Here is a 22,203-nt window from a genome sequence, read left to right as displayed (position 1 = left end):
GACTGGACTATGTGACATATGGGTCCTTTTTGCTTGCTCGGCCTTTGATCCCACACAGCACCTGAGATGGGTGTGGCTTTCCGAGATGTCAGTTAAATCTGCTGACAGCAGGACATCACCAAGAAACCTTCTGAAACCCAATTCCTTGCCTTATTTGGGTTGAACTTTCTCAAATATCTTTCTCCCCAAGAAATAGAGGATTTTCAGGTGGCTCACTCTCTCTTTCCAATGGACCTGTAAGGTCGAGAGCTGTCCCTGATTCCTGCAAGCAGAAGGTATTTCTGTCTGTTGTGTGCTTCTTTTGCTCTTTTCCTAAGTTATTGGTGCAGCCAGCTCTTGTGAACCCAACTCAGGTCTCCAGCCCGGCTACCTGGTGATAGACAGGGCAAAGAGGGCCTAGCTAATTCCCTCTAGCCCTTTTATAAGACACTAATTCCATCCTTAAGGGAAGGGCCTAATCAACTCCTAAAGCCCCATCTCTTACTACTGCTGCATTGGGGCTTAGTTTCAACCTAAATTTTGGAGGGTCTCAAACATTCAAGCCATTGCAAGCTGTGAAAACTCCTATGTGTTCACTTGGGCTAATGTTTGGGTAAAGATTACTTTGTGGAAGATCTAGCTGCGTGAAGTGACGGAGGTGAAAGAACTAGGTCAGGGTAGCCAAGAGTAATAGAGAACCTGGGGGCTGTACCCAGATTTGGCATCAGAAGACCTGGTTGGCTTGTTGTTTTAGTGAGATGTTTATACAAACACTTTGAACCATAAGATGGTTTTGCTATTCACCATCCTCATCACCCACTGGGAAGGCAGTAAACTATAACCTTTCCGGCCCTCCACTAATCACTTGTCTGCACCCATATCTATCTCCTTTGTTCTTTGATGAAGACGTGGAATGGGGGCCACAACATCTATTGGATCTAAGTCTCAGATCTACCTACCATAGGCCAGAGTTTGTGTGGCTAATGTTAAACTAATGTTAAACACAACACCAGGGCTAGGGCTTCACACTAAAGTCAGGGGCTAAAACCCTCAATAATCCTTTTTTCTCTTCTTCTTTTCTTTTCTTCTTGCTTACCAGTACCAGCAGATGGAACCCAGAGCCTCAAGCATGCTGTGCAAGAGCTGTAACTCTGAGCTACATCAGCAGCACCCCTACTTTTTAAATTTTATTTTTGAGACACCTAACTTGATAGTCACAGTTTCCTTCCTTGATCCAATGCCATTTCTGCCTTTCATATCCTTTTTGCAACTTGAACACTGGTCTGATAACTCTGTCTATCACTTGGCCCATGAGAACCCATTCATCTTTAATCTCTAGTTAAATAAAATGTCTAGGAGGGCACTGATTTGGACTGAGCTCCTTCAGTAGGCTGCAACAGACCAATCCAAAATAGAGTCACTCATGCTAAAGTTCCACATCACCAACAGCTGCTGTTTACCCAACCTTCCCAGAACCCAGAAGAGAGAGAGATAACAGCCAAATCCCCTAGCAAGTTAGTTTTAGCTGGCCTGATAAGGAAGTCCCCTCTGCTTTGAAAGTCACCTAAAGTAATCTGGTGCTCATCAATCTGTGATTTGTTCCCTTCTCTGCTTTCTTTGGCTGTTTCTGCCTACAAAGCCAAACTCCTCTGCTCGGCTCATCAGAAGGAGACTGAAATTATGGAATGTGCTTGATTCTGGGATCACAAATAAAAGTCAATTCAATCTCCAAACTCTATGGGTTGCAGTTTTGTTTTTTGATACTTTCAGATGGTGGAAACAGCTAGGTGCAGTGGCTTACACCCGTATTCCAAGTGACTCAGAAGGCTGAGGGAGGAGGATCATAAATTCAAGGCCAGCCTCAGGAATGTAGTGAGATCCTCTCTCAAAATTAAACAAACAACAACAACAACAAAAAAAAAAAAAAAAAAAAAAAAAATAGAAAGGATCAGGGTTGTAACTTAGTGGTGAAGTGCCCCTGAGTTCGATCCCTAGTACCACCACCACCACCATCACCAATACCACCACCAATACCACCACCACCAATACCACCAACACCACCGCCAACAACAACAAAAACGAAGCAGAAAAGCACCTTCCACCCTGCATCCCTCTTTCCCTTCACCTTGCCACTGGGCTCCATCTAGCCTCCAGCTTTCAGAGCTCCCTGACAGTCAGGCGCCTGTCTTTGTGCCCCACGACTCCAGGAGACTTGGCAAGGAGACTGTGGTAAGCTCTCCCAAGATCCCTGGTGTTCATCTGACAGCACCACTACACAGGCCAAAGTATTTTCCCACTCAACAAGCTTCTCTTTTGTGAAGTGTAAGAACAGTCTGCCTCCCCATTTTGCAAGAACCCCCTACCTGGAGGTTCTCTTGGGCCCCCTTCTCAATGGAAATGGAGGGAAAAGGCAAAGCTTGCTCCTCTTACAAATTCTCTTCACAGAACCTTCTCATGAACCCCTAGGTTCTCTTTAGCAAGCTGATGCCCTTCCTTTAGCTCCTCTCTTCAGAATGTGTGGGTGCTCTTCATCCTTTGACCTCAGCTTTGAATCTCTGGGGGACAACTGAGACAACATACTACATCCTGTTACCTGATGCTGCTATCTAAAGTGATTTCCCAGGGCTAGGGACGAGCATGCATGAGGCCCTGGGTTCCATCCCCAGTACTAAATACATAAATAAATATCCTTTCTTCTTCCCTAGACCTACCTTCAACCCCGCATCCCTTCCCTCACTGCCAAGCTCATCGAAAATGTCATGGTAAATAGTGGTGGTGGTGGTGTGGTGGGCCTAGCTAGAAGTGCATCTTCAATACAGCTAAAAATCATAAAAATATATTTTAGCAATTTTACAAAATGGATGTGTATGATTGTACTCTCAATCTAGAAAAAGAATGAATCTTTTTTTTTTTTTTTGCCTTAGCAGTTTGATAGTATGACATGATACACAGTACGTCTTCCTTCATTTTGTATTCAAAGACAGGAAAATAAAGAGAAATATTTTTGCAAAAACATTCAAGAGTTTCATTAGTTTCCTGAGGGCCTCTGTTCCATCTTTGATATTCAAATTGCCTTCTTTTGAACAGTCTTTTGTGCCATGTCCTTGTCAATTTTCTCTCCTTCACTGTTGACTGCTCTAATTCTGCCAGATCCTTCCTTCTTTGTTAATGGTTTCATCTAGGGACTAACCTCTTCAATTGCACGGCCCCACCTCACTAAAGTGCATTTGATTCTCATCATAGTTCTGCCTCTTTACCACATTGGAAAATCAGCTGGATGACTAGAAGAAAGCTGGTTTAATTAGAATAGTGCATGCATAGGGATACCTTCCGTGAAAGTGGTAAGTTAGAATCATCAGTTGACATTATGTTATAACAGCTTTTGCTTTCCCATGTGACCTGCTAACTGTGGGGTTTGATACTGAACACTAAAATAACCAGGGCCCTCTCCCAGTCCCTAGGGAGGAGTTATACCTTAACTGTGTCCCAGCTAAGATGGAGGCAGGGACTACCTGGAGCCAGCAGAGAGCTCACAGAAGACGGTGATGACCTGGGGCTGAGAGGAGCACGTTGAATTACAGAGCCAGGAAGCAGCTGGGGGGTGGCTATGTGTAGAGGGGAAGGTGGGGAATGGACCAAGGGCAGTTTGGCTTCTGTTATGGTTTGGATATGAGGTGTCCACTTAAAGCTCCTATGTGAGCAGGAAGTGAAATGATTGAACTATGAGAGCTGTGACCTAATCAGTGAATTAATCCATTTGATGGACTAACTCACTAACTGGGTGGTAACTTTAGGCAGGTGAAACTGGAGGTGTCACGGGGTGGGGAGGGGGCGGGGGTGCGGTGGGTGGGTTGTGCCCTGGGGAATTATATCTTGCCCCCCTGGTTCCTCCTTCTCTGTCTCTATGTCTCTCTCTCTCCTGTCCTCAGCTGCCATGGACAGAGCAGCTTTCCTGTGCCGCAGCCCTCCTGCCATGATGTTCTGCCTCACCCTGGGCTCAGAGCAATGGAGTTGGCTGAACACCCGAAACTATGAGCCAAAACAAACTTTTCCTCTTCTAAGTTGATCTTGTTAGATATTTTAGTCACAGTGACTAAAAGCTAACTAACACACCTTCTGTGACCATATGGGCCCTGAGATTGGGCAGACACTGTCCTCTTCTAGAAGACAGATCTTCAGTCCTGAGCCTTCACTGCAAGCATTTTTAGAAAATGACAGACATGGGGGTTAAATGGGGTATACCTTTGTTCCCCTATCATAAGGGTCACAGCCAACATGCCTTATAACAAAGGACAAGGGAAAAGCATCATGGATTTCTTTAAACATAGTTTAATGTGACACTGGAGACTTCAGAATTGAAGACTCAAAGACTCAGGGAAACTGTTTTTATGATGAGGTTTGATGGAGAATGGACAGCAATGTAGAAATGTGATTGGACACAAATGTGTGATCTAATGGGGATATGAGGGGGTGGGGGGTCAGCAACACCTATCGGTTCATCTTCTTCTCCTCCTCTCTGTGTGGCCAGGCTTACTTCCTCCCAGTATGAGGCAAGTTCCATTCTAAATAAGTGTCTTATGACCTACTATCAGACAACCTAAGTCAGAGAATATTTTTTACAGAAGCTCTTACACCAAAAGGTGGAGAAATACTACTAGATCTCTCTCTCTCTCTCTTTCTCTCAGACAGGGTCTAAGTTTTGCCTAGCCTGACCTTGAACTTGTGATCCTCCTGCCTCCCAAGTAGCTGGGATTATAGTGTGTGCCACCATGTCCTCTAGATTTTACGGCTGGCTTTAGGGGAAAGCCACCCCCAAATGACTCACCTTGGGGAAGAGGGATTCTAATGATTATGGCCTGCCTTGGGGGAGGGAGCAGGCAGGAGAAGGTCAGGAAGATATTGCTTCTGAGCCCCTTTCCTCCAGCTCAAAGTATTCAGCATGCCAGAGTACCACACTTTGTGATATCACTTTCTGAGTCCCAACCAGACTACTTAGTAGCATCAAGGAATAGGCTTCAAGTCCTATTTTACAGAAGAGCTCCCCTCTAGCCACTTGCTTCAGAAGTGACCTCTTTCTAAATCTGCCTGTCTCCTCAGTGCAACAGCGTTGGCTTTTGGCCTCTCTAGGAGGGTGTGCTGGCACGGCTGAGGGCTTGTGCTTCCGTTACAAGAAGCACATCCATCATCATGGCCTATAATGATTTATGGATATTCCACACTCCTAGTGACACAAAAGAGGGAGGCAATCACTAGTCCTTTTCATAAGCACATCCTGAATTGGGAAGAAGAGCAATGAGATAGGGAGGAGAATGGGATTGGGGTGGAGGGGCACAGTAGGCAGTCTGAAGATTGACCCCAGTTCCCCCTGGTGTTTATATATACCCTTAAGGAATCCTATCTTCTGAGTATGGGCTGCACTTAGTGACTGACTTCCAATATGTAGATGTGACAGAAGTAAGGGGTGTCATTTCTGAGAGATGAAGTAACAAATGATCAGGGTTGTGTGGTGGGTGCTCTTGCTCTCTTGGATCCTGCCCACCCCTCACCTAATAATTATTTGAGATGGCTGTATCACTATGCCCTTGAGCTGGGTCACACTTGAATTCTGGCCCTCAGAAACTGGGATAAATAATTGTGTTTTTTTCCTAGATGTAATTTTATGGCAATTAGTTACACAGCAATAGATAATTAGGGTGGGCAGGGTGCATTGTGTGGGGACCATTTTCTTGACTCCTAAGGACAGCTGGGAGAAAAATATCAGAATCTTAAACAAACTTCATGACTACCTAAGACATCTGGGATCATTAGGTTTAGATTTTTTTTTTTCTTTTTTGGAAGATAGAAATTTTAAAAAATGGGTTCCTATGTCCTACTGCCATGTCAGTACCAGCAATACCAGGTCACCAAAAGTAAGTACCATCGGAATTGTTCTGCTGCCCCTATCTGTGCCTCCTACCTGTACACAACACCCACCATTCTGTATTCTCATTGTCCTAACAGACTGGGAGCACCTTGAGCGTGAGGATCATGCGTTGCCTCTCTGTTAATAATGTGCCAGACACTGGCATATATAGTAGGTACTCAAAAAATGTAAATGTGTAAATCTTGGACACATTTGTGCCTTATACTTTTCACCAAGATGCAGTCTGTCCTCATCTGCACCCAGACGACTAAACTTGTGTCTCTATTGACCCCAACTTGTATCTTTAACATTTTTTTTCTGACTTCACTTTCCTCAAGGATACCACTAGTTCATTGTATCTAATCCCCCTGAAACCATCTACTCCCACGGTGTGAAAGGAGAAAACCTTTGAAGAGAGTAGTTGATAACCAAACAGCACCAGGAAACATGCCATCTGCCCTTTGCAGCTAGTCCTTGGCATTTGTAAGACTTATCTCCTCATTTGGTATGAGCTAGAGGCCAGTTTTCTGTAGGGAAAAATCACACATGGAAAAGCATTTGTAATAAAGCATGAACAAATAAAGGAGGAAAATCTTAGGGAATGGTTGGAAGATGAAGGGGAAAATCTGAGTCTATCCAAATATGGAGACCATAAAAAGTGTTTGAAGCCATGAGCTGATATCTTGGAGGACATCCCAGGGTAAACAAAAGTCGCCTCAGGAGTCTGGAGAGTGTAATGGTTTGCCCTGCTTTGACGAAGGTGCACAAGTCCTTCCATCAGAGACCGACAGGGCCTTTGAAGACAGCCAAGCCTCCAGATACAGACTTCTCTGGAACAGGCCGCACTGCAGAGCCACTGTGGGGGCAGAGTCAACTCCACACGCAAGTAGGAAGGAAGGGTTTGAAGCAAGGGCCAGGCTTTGAAATCCAGGACTAAAATGTCATCTTATAATTGAAAGATAGGTAAGTTCTATGAATTCAACAAATTGAACACTCTTTCTGCTAGAATTAAGTGCCAGGAACTGGAATATGAGACAGATATTCCACTAAATGATCCAGACATGAGACATACCACAGAACAAGGTGATGTCCACTCCCACCAGAGGAGCAAGTTGGGTACACCCAGTTCTGACTCAGCAGGCTAGGGAAACTGTCCCAGAGAGGGCCTTTAGGTTTAGACGTAAAGGGTGAGTCAGCCAAGCCAAGAGAAAAGAGAAGAGTGATTGGGCCATAGGACCAGCATGTTTAAGGCCCAGAAGCCTTGCAGAGGCTGAGAAATGTACAGAGGCCAGATTGAAGGAAGACAGATTATTTATTCTGGGAAGGGAAAGGCTAAAAGTGTGATAAACTTTTCATTTTTAATAAGGCATTTATACAGAGGGCAATGACCACTTCCCCTTAGGTTCCCTTAAGAAGAAAGGGACTTCAGGGGTCTCAGAGTAAATCCAAACTCAGGATGGGCTGGCCCACATAGAAAGGCCCCTAAAGTACCAAACCACTGTCGCAGTTACAGCTATGGTTGCCAGAACTCCTCTCAGGGAGTCTGTGTGGAGTGGGTGAAATATGGCTCTTGGGGTGAGCACAGCATCAAACCAAGGGGTATGCTTTGTAAGGAACAAGTTGCTATTATCCTGCTTTCTAAGAAGGACAGTCAGCAGGGCTTTTGTTCTGCCAAGTTAGGTGTGCCAGCTGGGACCAGACTTGTAGACCTTGAATCACAGGAGAAAACAGGCAGTACCCATGACGATCCCTCTCCAGTTCTCCAACCCTCCACCCTGGGACCTATTCTAATAGAATATTGCAGTATTAAAGGAGCAGCACACTTTGAAGGAGCCCCAGATTATTAGTGTTCTATTATTATCAGAGGGCGTACAAGTCTCAGTTTAGACATGTCTATAAGAAAGGAGAAGGAGTTGGTCTTTTCCCTTCCACCTCTTTACTGTCCCACCTCCTGCACCATTGCATGGATTGAATAGAAAGCAGAGGCAGGTGACCACTCAGATGTATCATCTGAACTTGGAGGCCCTACAGATAGTAGGTCAGGCCCAAAGGCTGGCCTCCCTTGCACTATCCTCTCAGCTACCTGTCCACTCTTACCCCTCTACGATAGGGCCAGGGAGATTTGGGGAGTAGGGGGTGGGCCAAAAGGCTAATAAAAAAAGAGACAGTGACTAATATGTAGGAAAGTTCAGTCTACAGGCAGGGAAAGAAATGCAATGAAAATAATGTAATACCTTTAAGTCTGACAAGTCAGCAAGAATTTTTAAATTTTAAATTAACTGCTGGTAGGGATTGGGGTTGTGGCTCATTGGTAGAGTGCTTGCTTCACATGTGTGAGGCACTGGGTTCGATTCTCAGCACCACCGCACATAAATAAATAAATTAGATAAAGGTCCATCAACAACTAAAAAAATACTAAAAAACAAACAACAACAACAACAACAAAACTGTGGTAAAAACAAGGTCAAGTTCAAGTTACTGGTGAGATCATGTGTAAAACCTTAGTAACCAAAGAGGAAAGGCTGATGGCGCCAACTGCTTGCTCCTCCATTCTGCCCTTTCTGCCTGAGACAGTCCATTTCCCCTACCTGGGGATGGATTAGCAGGACCTTGGCTTGGCTCTGCATGTTAAGTAGGTGGCCTGTGCTGGGGCCATCACCAGCAAAGTCTAGGGCAGCCCTAGCTCAGCTTCTGTTTACAGGAGCTGACTCCCCAGGACTGTTGCCAAGAAGCAAGAACTTACCTTTTGATGGCATTTCTCTTCCCACCAGTAAAAGTTATGGCTCAACTATGTAACTTTTTACTTAAGGCAACAACATTTAGCTAACTAGAAATCAAAGCATTTCTCTACCCAAGCCATGCTCACCAATAGAGACTTCTTTAATTTACAGAGCATTTCAAACCAAAACATACTGTCTGAATCTAAACATAGTATTTGTTCCTCTTTTCAAGGAGAGATCCTCACAAAGTAATACTCTTTATTTTCTAGTTTTAAGATAGAAGATTTGCATACTCAAGCCCCCAAATCCTCCCTAGGTAAAGGTTTTCCTTCAAATCCTAAGGATTAAGGATAGTAGTGTTCAATATTGCTAAAGATGGACATTCTACTGAGACATTCTGAAACATCTAGAAGTGAAGTTACCACTTTTAGGGGTAAAGCAAGTAATATAGTCTGATACATAAAAACATATTTTCATATATATATATATATATATATATATATATAGTGGTGGTATGGGGGCCTTTCATATAATAGGCAAGGGCTCTACCACTGAGCTATATCCCCAATCCTTTTTACTTTTTATTTTGAGATAGAGTCTTGCTAAGTCACCCAGGCTGGCTTCCAAATTCCAGCTTGGGATCCTGCTACCTCCACCTCCCAAGTAGCTGAGATTACAGGTGTATGCCTCCCAAGTAGCTGAGATTACAGGTGTATGCCTCCCAAGTAGCTGAGATTACAAGTGTATGCACCATATATATGCTTTTTGATGAAGTTGATAGGCTTTGTTATGGCCTGATCTCTTACACTACTGATGATTGACATTAAGCAATATTCTTTACAAGAAAGTCTACATATGCAGGCTAGCATCTGATTTACCTCCATTCATCCTGACACCTAGATATCAATTAGTACAAACAGAACTTCTTAAAATATGCCACCTAGCTGAGGTGTTTGTTATTCCTCCTCTCAGAGCTTCTATAACCACACAGGGTGAATGAGGTCCTGCTGACTTTCCATGAAGGGGAGTAGTCTGAGCTCCTCAGAGGAACAACCTGCTCCTCCTCCAGAATCAACAAGATGGTAACTAGTGCCAACTGAAGATTAAAAACCAGGTGGGTTGGATGCCAACTGGCCACAGAACTAGCTTCACATTCAATTCATTTTCAAGCCAGCACTATCATCTGTAGCCAGAGAGAGCTTCAAGAATCCACCTGTAAACCTTACCTTTCTTCCAGATCAGCATGTGCTCTATGTTTTGTCCCTGCTCCACCGAGATGAGGGCACAGATGGTCAACAACCTCTGTGGCCTGTCTGTGGGAAGGCGATTTTCATATGAAGTATATGAAAAACATTAGTAAATTTTATTTTCAAAAAAAAATTTTTTTTCTATTTTGGAAGCCCCCAGTTGGGTTTTCCATCCCACTCCTTTGTACTTTCAGCTGTAATTGCTTCTTGGCTAAATGCAGTATCAGTCCACTCCCGGGTTCCCCTGCTCCCCGTTCCTCACAAGCCTCTGTGATGCTGATGTTCTTAAACTCTAGCTTTGACTGTCACTCACCACAGGCTCCCTGGGGAAAATGCAAAAACAGGACTTCTTACAGATTATGTTCTGTTCTTAGAGATGCAGGACAAAGGGAAGGAAAGGAAGGGACAAGGGGGTCCTAATATGCAGAGGAGCACAATAGAAAGTGGAGGCTTTGGGTTAAAAGAAGTCTGGCTGCAATTCCAACTCACTACCTTACTGACTTCATGGGAGAGTAATGGCAAAATGGCAAAAACAGCTGGGTGCGGTGGTGCACACTTGAAATCCTAGCAGCTTGAAAGGCTGAGACAGGAGGATCACAAGTTCAAAGCCAGCTTCAGTAACAGCAAAGCACTAAGCAACTCAGTGAGACCCTATCTCTAAATAAAAATACAAAATAGGGATGGGGATGTGGCTGAGAAGTTGAATGTCCCTGAGTTAAAAAAAAAAAAGCAAAAAACAGTTACCTAATAGGTAAGTTTTTAGTTTGGAAAAGTCATCAGTGTTTGGCATATAGTATGTTCTCGAAAAAGCTTAGTCCTTCCCCCTGCTTCTGTAGTTAGCAAGATATGGAGTACATGACGGGCTAAATCAGAATCCAAAGAGGTTGTGGAGAATTGGAGCCAGATGAAGCCCACATGGACACCTAGGTGGGGCAGAATAGGAGCAAATCCCAGGCCTCATTGACACTGAGTCTATTGGGAAGGGAGCCTTATGATCCAGGGGACCAGAGATCATAATCCCAGAAATTAAACTAGGGAAAGGGGATTAGAACCGGGATCAGGGAAATCCTTAATCCAGAAACTTTCCATGTTGTTTCTTTTTTCTCCTCTCACTATTGAGTTATTTCTTCCAAACATCCCATCTCAGTGTATTGCTGCCCCCACAACTTGTTTATTGGCTTTCTTGTCTTCCGCCTTCCTGGGATCCTCTGTGATTTTCTACCGTATTGCAAGAAGTGTATGTTGGTTTCCTATTGTGTTTATATATTTCACTCATTTAGAATCCTGCCTTTGCTTTAGGATTTCTAGTGCACAACCAAAACAAACTGTTAGGAAAAAAGTGCAGCTGTTACTCTTCTTAAAGAAAATGGTGAATGGAGGGCACAGGAGCAGTGGTGACATTAGGAAGTGAGGTTACCAGTCACTGTAAGGCACCACCCAGAACCCAAAGTAGGCTGTCTCTGCCCTTGGGAGGTTCCTTGGCTCCAGGCAGTGTTGCCAAGTCACAGACCTGGCATTGGTGACACTGAGTCACTTAGTGCAAAAGTTATTCACTCTTCAATTCTCTTTCTTCTACTAGAAATAGTTTCTACTCCAAGTTTGAGAGCAATTTTTATTCATTGTCTGCATTTTTATGATTACCAGTGATACTGTTTTCCCTTCATTATGGCAATCTTAAACAGCGTGGCTTTGGAGTACTTATTCTAGTGAAGAATGTAAGGATAAGCTCCATGTTGACTTCCAGCAGTGAAAGGGCCTTTGTGAGTGACCTAGAATGTCCTGTGAGGCTGAGGGGATTACTGGGGTTCCTCCAGCCCTGTGAGCTTCAGTGGCTTTTTTGGTAGGGCAGGATTCCCACTGGACCTCAGATATAGTGCACTGCAGGCCTCACTGAGAAAGACCCTTCTCCATGTCCAGGAGTCCTGAATCCTCGTAGTGGGGGCGGGACACATATTTCCATCAGTTGTATGTCATAAACCTAAACACTTTCACTCAAGCTGTGGCCTAAGAACCGAGAAACCCAGATGTTCTATGGGAACCAAAGAATAACCTGTTAAAATCCCACCAGCAACTTCCCTCACAGATTCAAAGCTTGCTCTAATCAAAGGTTTTCACTTTAGAAAGGATTTCTGTAACAAGAACTCACTGTGCTCAGGATGTTAAAAAAAAAAAAAATAATGTGAATTTTCTTACTAGGCTGGAAGCAATACATGTCCAACTTGAGAGCCCTTCCACAAAGCCCTTCCTCTTTCAGGCCCTGTCCTGGGACCTTCTCCTATCTGCCCCCTGACCTTTGAGCTCCATGGTTGGTGAGCATCCTAGGAGCAGGGTCTCCTCTGATGCACCCTCTTCCTCTGTTTTGGGGAGGTATACCATGCCTGGCATCTGTATCCCATCTTCACCTCCAATGCATATTACCTACAAACAGCAAATCTAAGTTTTGATTCATTGAATTAAACAAAAACTCAGTAAATTACTTACCTGTTTACCTGAGGAAGGAAGGTGTGTGTTTACCTCCTCTGCTGGACTCTGTTAGACTCTGATCTGAACTAGAGGCCAGACCCCTGGCTGGCTGGTTTGACTGATCACACTGGCCCCTCTGTGGCCAGACCCCCTCTGGAGGCTCATGGAGGAAAGCAAGCAGGTGGTGGAGTGTGTGTGTTAACCCCCAGACCTGGGGAGTAAATATATTAGGAACATCTGTACTTCATTAATAAGATTAAAATCAGGATTTCCTGAAGAGGTGACACTTTATTTATCTACCACCTTAAATCTCTAGTGAGAACTCATCTGGGCACAAAGACAAACTTAGGAAGGCACCACTTGATTGCTGTCTTACAGAGAGGTGTCAAAGGTCAATGGAGCTGTCTGTAGGTAGTAGTTTATGGATTAATTTTTTGTTGTATGTTTTCTGTTTTTAAAAAAATTGTTACAGTGATATTGTATTAACGCCTTTGTTAGAAAAGTAATAAAGGTTTTGAACTATCTGGAAACCAATGATTGGTTCCTCTTGTGAATTACTTTAAGAATGAAATGTCTCTAGTTTTCTAAATGGGCCCCAGGGAGGTGCCATTCAGGTGAGTGTCTCCCATGGCAACAGGGCAAAGGTGAAAGGCAGGTAGTGACTGCTTCTAGACTGTTTGCACCTACCGTCCTTAGTGATCATAAGGGTGATGGTCAGGGTGAACAGACTGGCTTTTCAACATCCTAAAAATGAACCAATCTACAAACCATGGCTATTCTCTACTTGGACAAAACAAAAAAAAAAAAAAATGGATTTTAAAGTTCAAGTGATCACTGCAGAGGATAAGAACAATTTTAATATACTTAGTCGATATATTGGCCAGAAGATTCTTACATCAGGCTGGAAAGAGCATTACAGTAAAGAATTAGATTGTAATATCTTTTTATAAGGCACATCAGAGAAATAACTCAAGTGCACATCAACAGATAAATGGATATACAAAACATGGCATACTGGAATATTTTTTTATACTAGAATATATTATTTTATATATAAACACATATTATATATAATATATATTACATATGATATGCAATATGTAAAATATATTATATAATATATACTATAAAATATCACAATATTTATACATTATGTTTATTTATATAAAATATTTTTTATACTAGCATTATACTATTTTATACTGGATTTTTTTTTAGCCATAAGAGGGCATGACATTCTAATACATTCTGCAATGTGAATCACTTTTGAAAACAACTCGGGCAGCGAGGCTCCACCTCCAGATATGTTGGTATGGCTTGCCTGGTCTCTGATCCTCCTCTGCCAGACCCTCATATATGCATGTGAACCCATCAAGAAAACCTGAACAGTGAAGGCTCAACTTAGGAAATCTAAATCCATGCATTTAGGCTTTGAAAATACAAGACCTAAACTTGTGTTTACCAATGGATTCTCAAAAAAGTTTCTTCAAATAATGAATTCCCCTGAAGCACTGAAAATGTTTATTTACAAACAGTTGTGTTTATAAGCCCATTTTGGTTGTCAAAACAAAAAGATAAATATTGTAGCATTCATTTAACTCGAAGGGCAGGTGTTTTTATTTAAAAGTACTTTTAAATTTCATATGTGATATAAACTGTAGAGTAAGTAACAAGAATGTCTCAACAAATTTCGACATAAGCATACACCCATGTAGAGATCATCCAGGGTAAGATGTTCTGAACCTCAAAAGGTTATTGGCCCCTCCTCTGCCAATCTCCCCTCCCACAAAGGAAACAAATATGCTGACTTCCATCACCATTGATTAGTTTTTGTCTTACCTGGAAGTCCAATCTATATCAGAAATTAAAGTGCAGCTACTTTCCGTAACATAGGCTACAGCCCTTCAGCCCAGCTACTTTTTCTTCTGATGCTCTCTTCTCTCCCAATTCAGAATTTCTTGATGCACTCCCCCCACCATGTGTTTGCTTTTATATTGAGATAAGATATGCACAGATAACATAGAATTTGCCACTGCAACCAATTTAGTGGCATTGACCATATTCACCATGTTGTACAAACATCACCCTTATTTCCAAAATTTTCTATCACCCCATGATGAACGGAAGGAAACTCCCTATTCTCCCCTTCCGTGGACCCTGGTAACCTCTAATCTAGTTTGTTTCTACAAATTTGCCTATTTCATAATAGTGCAGTCATACAATACTGGCCATTTGTCTGGCTTCTTTGATGCAGCACGATGTTTGATGTTTTCAAAGTTAATTTATATTGTAAAGTGTATTAGAATTCCATTCTTTCTTATTTTTGTTTTTGTAGCACTGGTGATTGAACCCAGAGGTGTGCTACCACTGACCAGCATCCCCAACCCTTTCTATTTATTTATTTATTTATTTATTTATTTATTTATTTATTTAGAGACAGGGTCTCAGTAAGTTGTAGTCTGGCCTCAAACTTTGGATCCTCCTGCCTCAGCCTCCTGAGCTCAGTTCCTTTTTACAACTGAAAAGTGTTCCACTATTTATATATCCCATTTTCCTGTTGATGGACACTTGTTAGTTGTCCAATGTGCCTTGTCAAAAGACCTAAAATAATTCTTCCTTTTTTATTTTCTTAATTTAAATAATTTATGTTTGGATAAAGACTGGATATTGAAAAAATGGAAGAGATGAAAACAAAGTAATCCTCCTATAATTAAGATTGAATAGGGGATGGAGATTTAGCTCAGTAGTAAAGCACTTGTACAACATCAGCAAGGTCCTGAGTCCAATCTCCAATACTGGGGAAAAAAAAAAGGACTGATCTTTACAAACATCACCTCTGGTTATTTTTAATCCTCTCAACTCAGTACACTGACTGGTATATAGCAAACACTCAAAAAAATCAAAAACAAAAAATTAGTATTTTTTAATTATATGTTAGTCATGTTTTCTGTCACTGAAACAAATACATGAGACAAATCAACTTATAAAGAGGAAACATTTATTTTGTCTCACTGTTTTAGAGGTTTCAGTCCACGGTTGCTGGCCCACTATTTTGGGTCTTGTGTCAAGGCCGCACATCATGAAGTGTGTCAGACGCCCCTACCTCACAGTGGCCAGGAAGCAAAAGAGAGGAAGTCATGGGACCAGTGTTCCAGAATTCTTCTCCAGGCGTGCCTCCTATAATCTAACTTTCTTGCACCAGGCTCTACCTACTAAGGGTCCTACCACATCCCAACAGCAAGGGCTGTATACGACTGTGGAGACCAGGTCATAAAACGCATTCTAGCCCCCTGCTTGCTCTCTCTCTCCACATTCCCTGCTCTGCTAGAAATAATCTGCCCATCTGAGGACCTTTAAGCAGCCTACGGTGATGCCCATGTATCAAGGGACTGAGGCCTGAAGCCAAGACCTTGGTGAGTCATCTCAGAAGTAAAGCCTTCAACTCCACCCAAGCGTTCAGGTGACCACAGCCCTGCTCAACTGCTTGACTACTGAGTCAAAAAGACCAGCAGTCACAACCACCCTGCTTATCTACTTCAGATTTCTGACCCTCATCTTATGTATAAAAAAATAAAAGTGTTTTATTTTAAGCTGCTAAATTTGGGGATAATTTGTTACACAGCTGTTTGCATCTACCTGTCCTTGGTGATCATAAGGGCAATTGATGGTCAGGGTGATACTCTCCATTAGTGCTTTGTTTTTGCTCCACCTCTTCTTTGACCTCTCTCCAACACCTTACTTTATAGTGTATAATCTTAGGGCAAAGTATGACACATTTTTTTCACTGTGATAATTTTCATGTATTTATTTATTTATGTAACAGATTTATTGTGGTATAATTCATGAACTATAAAATTGGCAAGTTTAAAAAATCGTGATAAGGTCTTCATAACATCAAATTTGCCGTTTTCACCATGTTGAAGTATACAATTCAGTGGCATTGAGGGGGTTCATGATGTTGTGCTGCCGTCATTGCTACCCCAATGCAGAACTTTTTCATCATCCCAATAGGAGCCCCATATCCACAGCTGACTTATTTTAAATCATTTAATTTAAAATGATTATTTTTATTTTGTCCCTCAAATCTGGAAGACTCATGTAGTAACAAAGAAAAACAAGCTCACAAATGAACAAAATCTTCTTTAAAGGTAAGCAAATTTGGAAAGAAGTAACATTAATACACTAATAATGACATGAACCTTTTCATCTCCTTGTATAGAATCAGAAAATCTAATGAGACTTTGTTATATCCTGGATAAAATAAAATCTCAAATGATAGATTTTTAAAAGTACTCCTTAAAATTCTTTAAATTCTTTGACTATAGAACATCCTCAGTATACACAGCAAACAAGGAACTGGAACTGGGGACAGCTTTTGAGGGTACAATAGGGAGAACAAACAGGTATCAAATAGTGGTGACCTCCAATCTTAGAATACTAATGGCTACCTGCAGCCCTGGGACTGGAAGGATGCAGGGGTAACATTCAGGCTCAGTTAGTTATTACTATCTGCCACAGGATTTGGGGTGATTGGGGACATTTTGGCCAGGTCTTTTCCAACCCAGGTGTTGGGTAAAGATAATAAATGTCATTAGTTCTAGCACCATATCCTTCCAATAGTCTTACTTCGATATATTATAGAGTAAGATAGTATTACAAGTCTCTCCTCAGGAATAGCAGTGCAACTTGTTATATATCAGGAGTTAAAGTCACAATATTGATGATGACCTCCATGCAACTCAAGGAGAAACCTTAGCAGACAGATGCCATGGACCCATGCATCTTCCACCTGGCCCTCTCCTGGGTCCCCCTTGGGCATGACCACAGAGCAACCTGGCTACCTTCTCTGAGCAGGGCTCTGGCTTTAGTATTATAGGCAAAAGGAAGGCAAGGCTCAGCATTGCTCCAAAACTCAGGAGAGCTCAGAGTGGAGTGGTAAAGTGGCCTTCCCACAGGACACTGAAGTCAAAAGGAATGGCAGGTAAAGAGTCACAGTTGGAGGTGACAGGAAGTCTAGACAGAATGAGCAATGGCTGGGGGGAAAAAATAGTATTAAAAAAAATTTCTTTATTGTAAAAACCAAAACCAAGGTGTTGGTATTTTGCTGTGTTGACCTTAGTGAAGTGGGCCTTATGCTGGTGATGAGATGAGTAATTGAGGGGTGAGCCGAGGGGGGTCATTCTCATGGAAGGCCTGAGCAAGATCTCTCACAGACAGACAGAACTCCCGGCCAAAAGAACCATTAACAATTTGTCTGCTCCCTTCATTCGTTATAAGAAATGTGAGTCACTCCAATAAAACTGGTTATTGGCAGAGGGAAATCTACTGTCTGACTTGCTAGGCAACAAGAGCCAGCTGCTCCAGCTTCTAGGATTCAATGAGAACTTCCCATGTCAAGTTCCCAGCTGTCCCGGAGCTTAGCAAGAGCAGATGAACCCAGCCACCCCTGCTTGCAGACACAAGCTCCAGCCCATGGCAGGAGCATTCCAGATTTAATCAGCTTCTTAAATGCACTAGGGTTGATACTGGACTCCGTGGTGTGGTTTAGAGCACTAGAAGGGCCAGGTGAACCTGGAGTGGGAGGACAAGTGGGACAAGAGGCTGCATGATTCAAGAACTGAGGTCCAGGTTGCAAGAGAAATGCATTCCAACCTCCCGACATCCTACATCCAGGGGCCCCATGCGCCAGTGCCCTTGGGATCGCAGCGGGGGTCTTCCGCTGGGAAATGTACAGGCACTGAGTGCTTCTGGTAGAAATGAAGGCGGGAAAGGAGCTTCTTGACCACGTGGGGATGTTCTTTGGACAGGTCATGTCTTTCTTCCGGGTCCCGATCAATATCAAAGAGCCAGAGGGTCTTGCTTGGTGGGTCCGATGAGGGTATTTCAGAAATGTTGTGTTGAGTTGGTGGTGGGATCCACGCACCACAGCCTGGCAAAGAAACAAAATCATTTACTGGGGAAGCACTGTAGGCAACTGCTAATCTTGGGGAAACTCTGGGGACAAGGCTGTACTGGCTTGTGGGTGCGGATATCTGAAAAAGATGTGGTGCTTGGTGCTATATCTAGATTCATTTCAGAATCTGATTTGGTGCTTTAGTGAGACATGTCTTGCTGCTTTTTTACCAGGGACATCTAGAAATGTGTGCACATTTGTGAGGGGGAATTTTTAGTTGTCACATGATTGGGGGGTGACGGTGCTCTTGGTGTCTACTGGACATGGGCCAGTGATGCTAGAATGTTCTACACTCCACAGGACAGTTCCAAATGATCTACCTAGCTGCAAATACCAAGAACACCCCCTCCCCATTATAAGCACTGTTTAACTGCATCACAGCCTTAGCCATCTTACTACCATTTACAAAATGTCCCTGTAAAATATATTAGAGAATACGATCAGGGAAACCGAAACTGCCTCCTTCCCCAGCTACACCATTGGTTGAGGGCTAGCTCTCAGAGAGTCTCTGCTAGCTAAATGTAAAGCCACACATACCTGAAATCCATATTTTCCATGAAGCATTTGAATGGAATTTCTTCCTTTCACTCCTGCTATAGTTAATTCTCAATTGCAGGGGGTGGGGTGGGGTGGGGAGGGAACAATCTCAATCATTCCTCCTCATTAGCTCCTGATTTAGCAGCCCCAGAGATAAGTTTTGCAAAATGCAGGAGTTACTTTGGTACATTTTCCTTGATATTGTGGTGGGGAAGCTGACTTGGTCCATGGTAACAACGGAAGCCGTGTAATTGGGAACAGTCTTTAGAGTGGGACAAGAAAACCTTGACTAAATCCTTGCCTTCTTATGGCACATATCAGGAGGACCACAGAAGATCTGAATAATGAGTTAATGTTTCAGGTATCTCAGCAAAGTGAGAGGAGTGGTGGGTCCTAGAGCCTTGAGGAGCCAAGAAGGAGGAGATGAGAAGTGGCTAGAATGAGAGCAATAAAGTCCTCCCTTCCCAGAGAAATGGCCAAGGGAATAAAATCCCAAGATTCAGTGAGATTGGAGATACGATACTACCCAGAGGACATAGCCCTGCCCTGTTCACTGCAGGAGGGGACCTGCGCTAAGCTAAGCATCCTACCTGGGAAGCCTGTGAGCAGTTTCCAATTTCCCAGTCTAATGGCAGCATGGACAGATGTGTTAAAGGCTGAATACTCGGGAAGAGAAGAATCATCCTTTGCCGGAGCCATGCTGCTTCCAGGACCTGAGAAGAAACAGTTTGGAAGAGTTAGATTGCTGTTATTGGAACATGTCATTATAAATCAGCATCTTATATCCTTCTTGCTGAACAGTAGCTTTTATTCACCAGTGGAGTGCAAATGTGTGTACCACCACAGAAATGAATCTTTTATTAAATATAAACAGAAAGCTATAGTTACATTAAATGTCAGTCATAAACCACCACAAATATAAAGGAAATCCCAAAGAGATTAGAATACTAATTCATCCTTAAAATCACTACGTTCTGCCAATGTGCAGCTGGCCATTGCAGAACAGTGTTGTGTTACAGCACAGTGAGTTGCTTTTTTGAATCTTGGTGTTTTTTTTTCCTCTTAAATGTACAAATTAAATACATTTTCGGTAGATACTTATATCTATGTAGATAGTGTAATAAATTCTAAAATGCATATGTTAATGCAGTCTATTTCAAGGCAGGAGAATTTAAGCACACCATGAAAATAACATATATATACTTCTTTTAAAACAACACTTACGCAATCTAAAAGTAAGTGAGCAATGTTCAGTTAACTGTTCAGACAGAATAACTATGGGTATAAGAATAAATTTGGGGGCTGGGGATGTGGCTCAAGCGGTAGCGCGCTCGCCTGCCATGCGTGCGGCCCGGGTTCGATCCTCAGCACCACATACAAAGATGTTGTGTCTGCCAATAACTAAAAAATAAAATATTAAAAATTCTCTCTCTCTCTCTCTCTCTCTCTCTCTCTCTCCTCTCTCTTTAAAAAAAAAAGAATAAATTTGGTATACAAATTATTGGTTGGTATCACGCAATACATTAATTTATCATTTTGAGGTCTTGTAGTAATTAATTGTCATGCTTCTGAGGAGAAGCAATGACTAATATCTACTCCCTCTTGAGTTTGGAACCAATTAATAGGCAGAGGCAAGACAGATGGGGCTAAAAATAATACTTTTGTTACTGATAAAGTCAATTGGAGAGAACATAGCCTCAGATCCATGCCAGAGAAACCTTGCTAATAACTGACCCTTGACTTAGAAAGACCTCGTCACCACCATTAATCTTTTCTGAACTCAGGGGCTCTTGACCACAGAGCCACATCCCCAGCCTATTTTGTATTTTATTTAGAGACAAGCTCTCACTGAGTTGCTTAGCGCCACACTTTTACTGAGGTTGGCTTTGAACTTGCAATCCTCTTGCCTCAGCCTCCAAAGCAGCTGTGATTACAGGTGTATGCCATCATGCCTGGCTAGCATCATTGATCTTGCTGGACAACCACTTGACTCCCGGGAGTACAAAGAGCAGAGAAGAAAGCTTATATATATCTAGGAGATGCAGTTAGACTTAGACATACAAAAAGGGTCTAGGTTGAGCATGCTCAGTTCCTTCTTTGGCTAACTCCCTCCTTCACCTACCCTTGGGGAAAAGGGTATAAGGAGCTGTGGGAGTTCAACTCTAGTTAAAGACCCTGGTGGATCTATGAAGGTAAGGGATGGAGGTTCACTTTATTCCTATGACAGCATATTTAAAAGCCTCAACTCAGAACCTAGCTGCATAATATTTAGTCTGTTTTCAGTTACCATTCCTCTGTTAACTTTTCAAATATGGTCACAGCAATTGTCTTGGGAGCACTTTGGAAGGTTGCTGAATTACCAGCCCAATAACTAATTGCCACAGTGTGTGGTATGTCTATAAAAGTGCAGTCTCCACATGGTGGTGAAACTAGTCATTTATCTTCCTTTTATAAAATATTTTGAGAAGCTGGGTGCACTGTGTGAGCACCTGTAGTCCTAGCACTTGGGAGGCTGAGGCAGGAAGACCGCCTGAGCCCAGGGGTTCAAGATGAGCCTGGACAACCAAGTGAGACCCCATCACAAATTAAAAAAAAAAAAAGATTTTGAGAGTGCCCCTGTTCACCCCAAAGCAGGATTTTATTGCTCCCCAGGGTTTTAATGCAAGTTTGATGCAGGAAGGAAAGCTAGCAGTGGAAGAGGCAGAAGTCCCGTTCTTTGTCAGCCTTTGAAATTGACCCTGTGGACACATACAGAGACTGATCCAGTAAACCACTGGTGGTTTCAGAGCTTCGTTCTTAAGTCATTGCACAGCAATAAATCTGTAGCACCAAAGAGGAAAATCTTTTTTGACTTCTTGCTTCTCTGTTTGTGAATATTTTGGCTCCAACACAAACAGATGCTTCTGGTGGTGGAAGTGTGTGAGGCTGTCTATCACAGGAAGTGGGTTCTCGGGACACAGACTGTGGTACAACAGGGAGCCCTCATGCCTTATTCCTCACACGTTTGAATGAAAGCCACGTTTTGATATCCAAGAATGTTAAATAAAACAAGCATGCTTTGTGAACATAAACAACAAGAAAAGGGAAACAGCTATCTCAATCATACTTACATTTATATACATTTTTTTCTCTTAACACCAACAGGAACATAAAACACCCAAATAAATAAGGCTAAGACTAAACAATGAAAGACACTATTATCTCAGTTTTGTGTTTTTCATCTTGAGAAATGAAACAAAGAGAAAATGATAAAGAATAATATAACCCAGGAGGAACAGATAGCATTTTTGCTATATTTGCTTACTTTATTTAAAAAATTTTAATCTAATTTAATCTGGGAGGGATACTGGGGATCAAAGTGAGGGCCCCTAGGCAAGCGCTCTACCACTGAGTTACATCCCT

The 22,203-nt window shown here is 42.5% G+C and overlaps 1 protein-coding gene across 1 annotated transcript in view; it reads right to left on the bottom strand.

Annotated features, from left to right (window-relative positions):
* Positions 1 to 16,101: 16,101 nt before the first annotated feature.
* Positions 16,102 to 22,203, bottom strand: part of Arsb (arylsulfatase B) — a 180,664-nt gene continuing 174,562 nt past the window's right edge. Inside the window, exons 7-8 of the mRNA XM_027927721.3 lie at positions 19,392 to 19,514; positions 16,102 to 18,240 (exon numbers count right to left, since the gene is read on the bottom strand). Coding sequence (XP_027783522.2) covers positions 17,975 to 18,240; positions 19,392 to 19,514 — 389 coding nt within the window. The 3' untranslated portion in view covers positions 16,102 to 17,974. The remainder of the gene's footprint in view (positions 18,241 to 19,391; positions 19,515 to 22,203) is intronic.

This window comes from Marmota flaviventris, chromosome 5, assembly GCF_047511675.1.
Source record: "Marmota flaviventris isolate mMarFla1 chromosome 5, mMarFla1.hap1, whole genome shotgun sequence".
Lineage (NCBI taxonomy): Eukaryota > Metazoa > Chordata > Mammalia > Rodentia > Sciuridae > Marmota > Marmota flaviventris.
The sequence above is the reverse complement of the archived record's forward strand: the minus strand, read 5'-3'. Positions and strand labels throughout refer to the sequence as shown.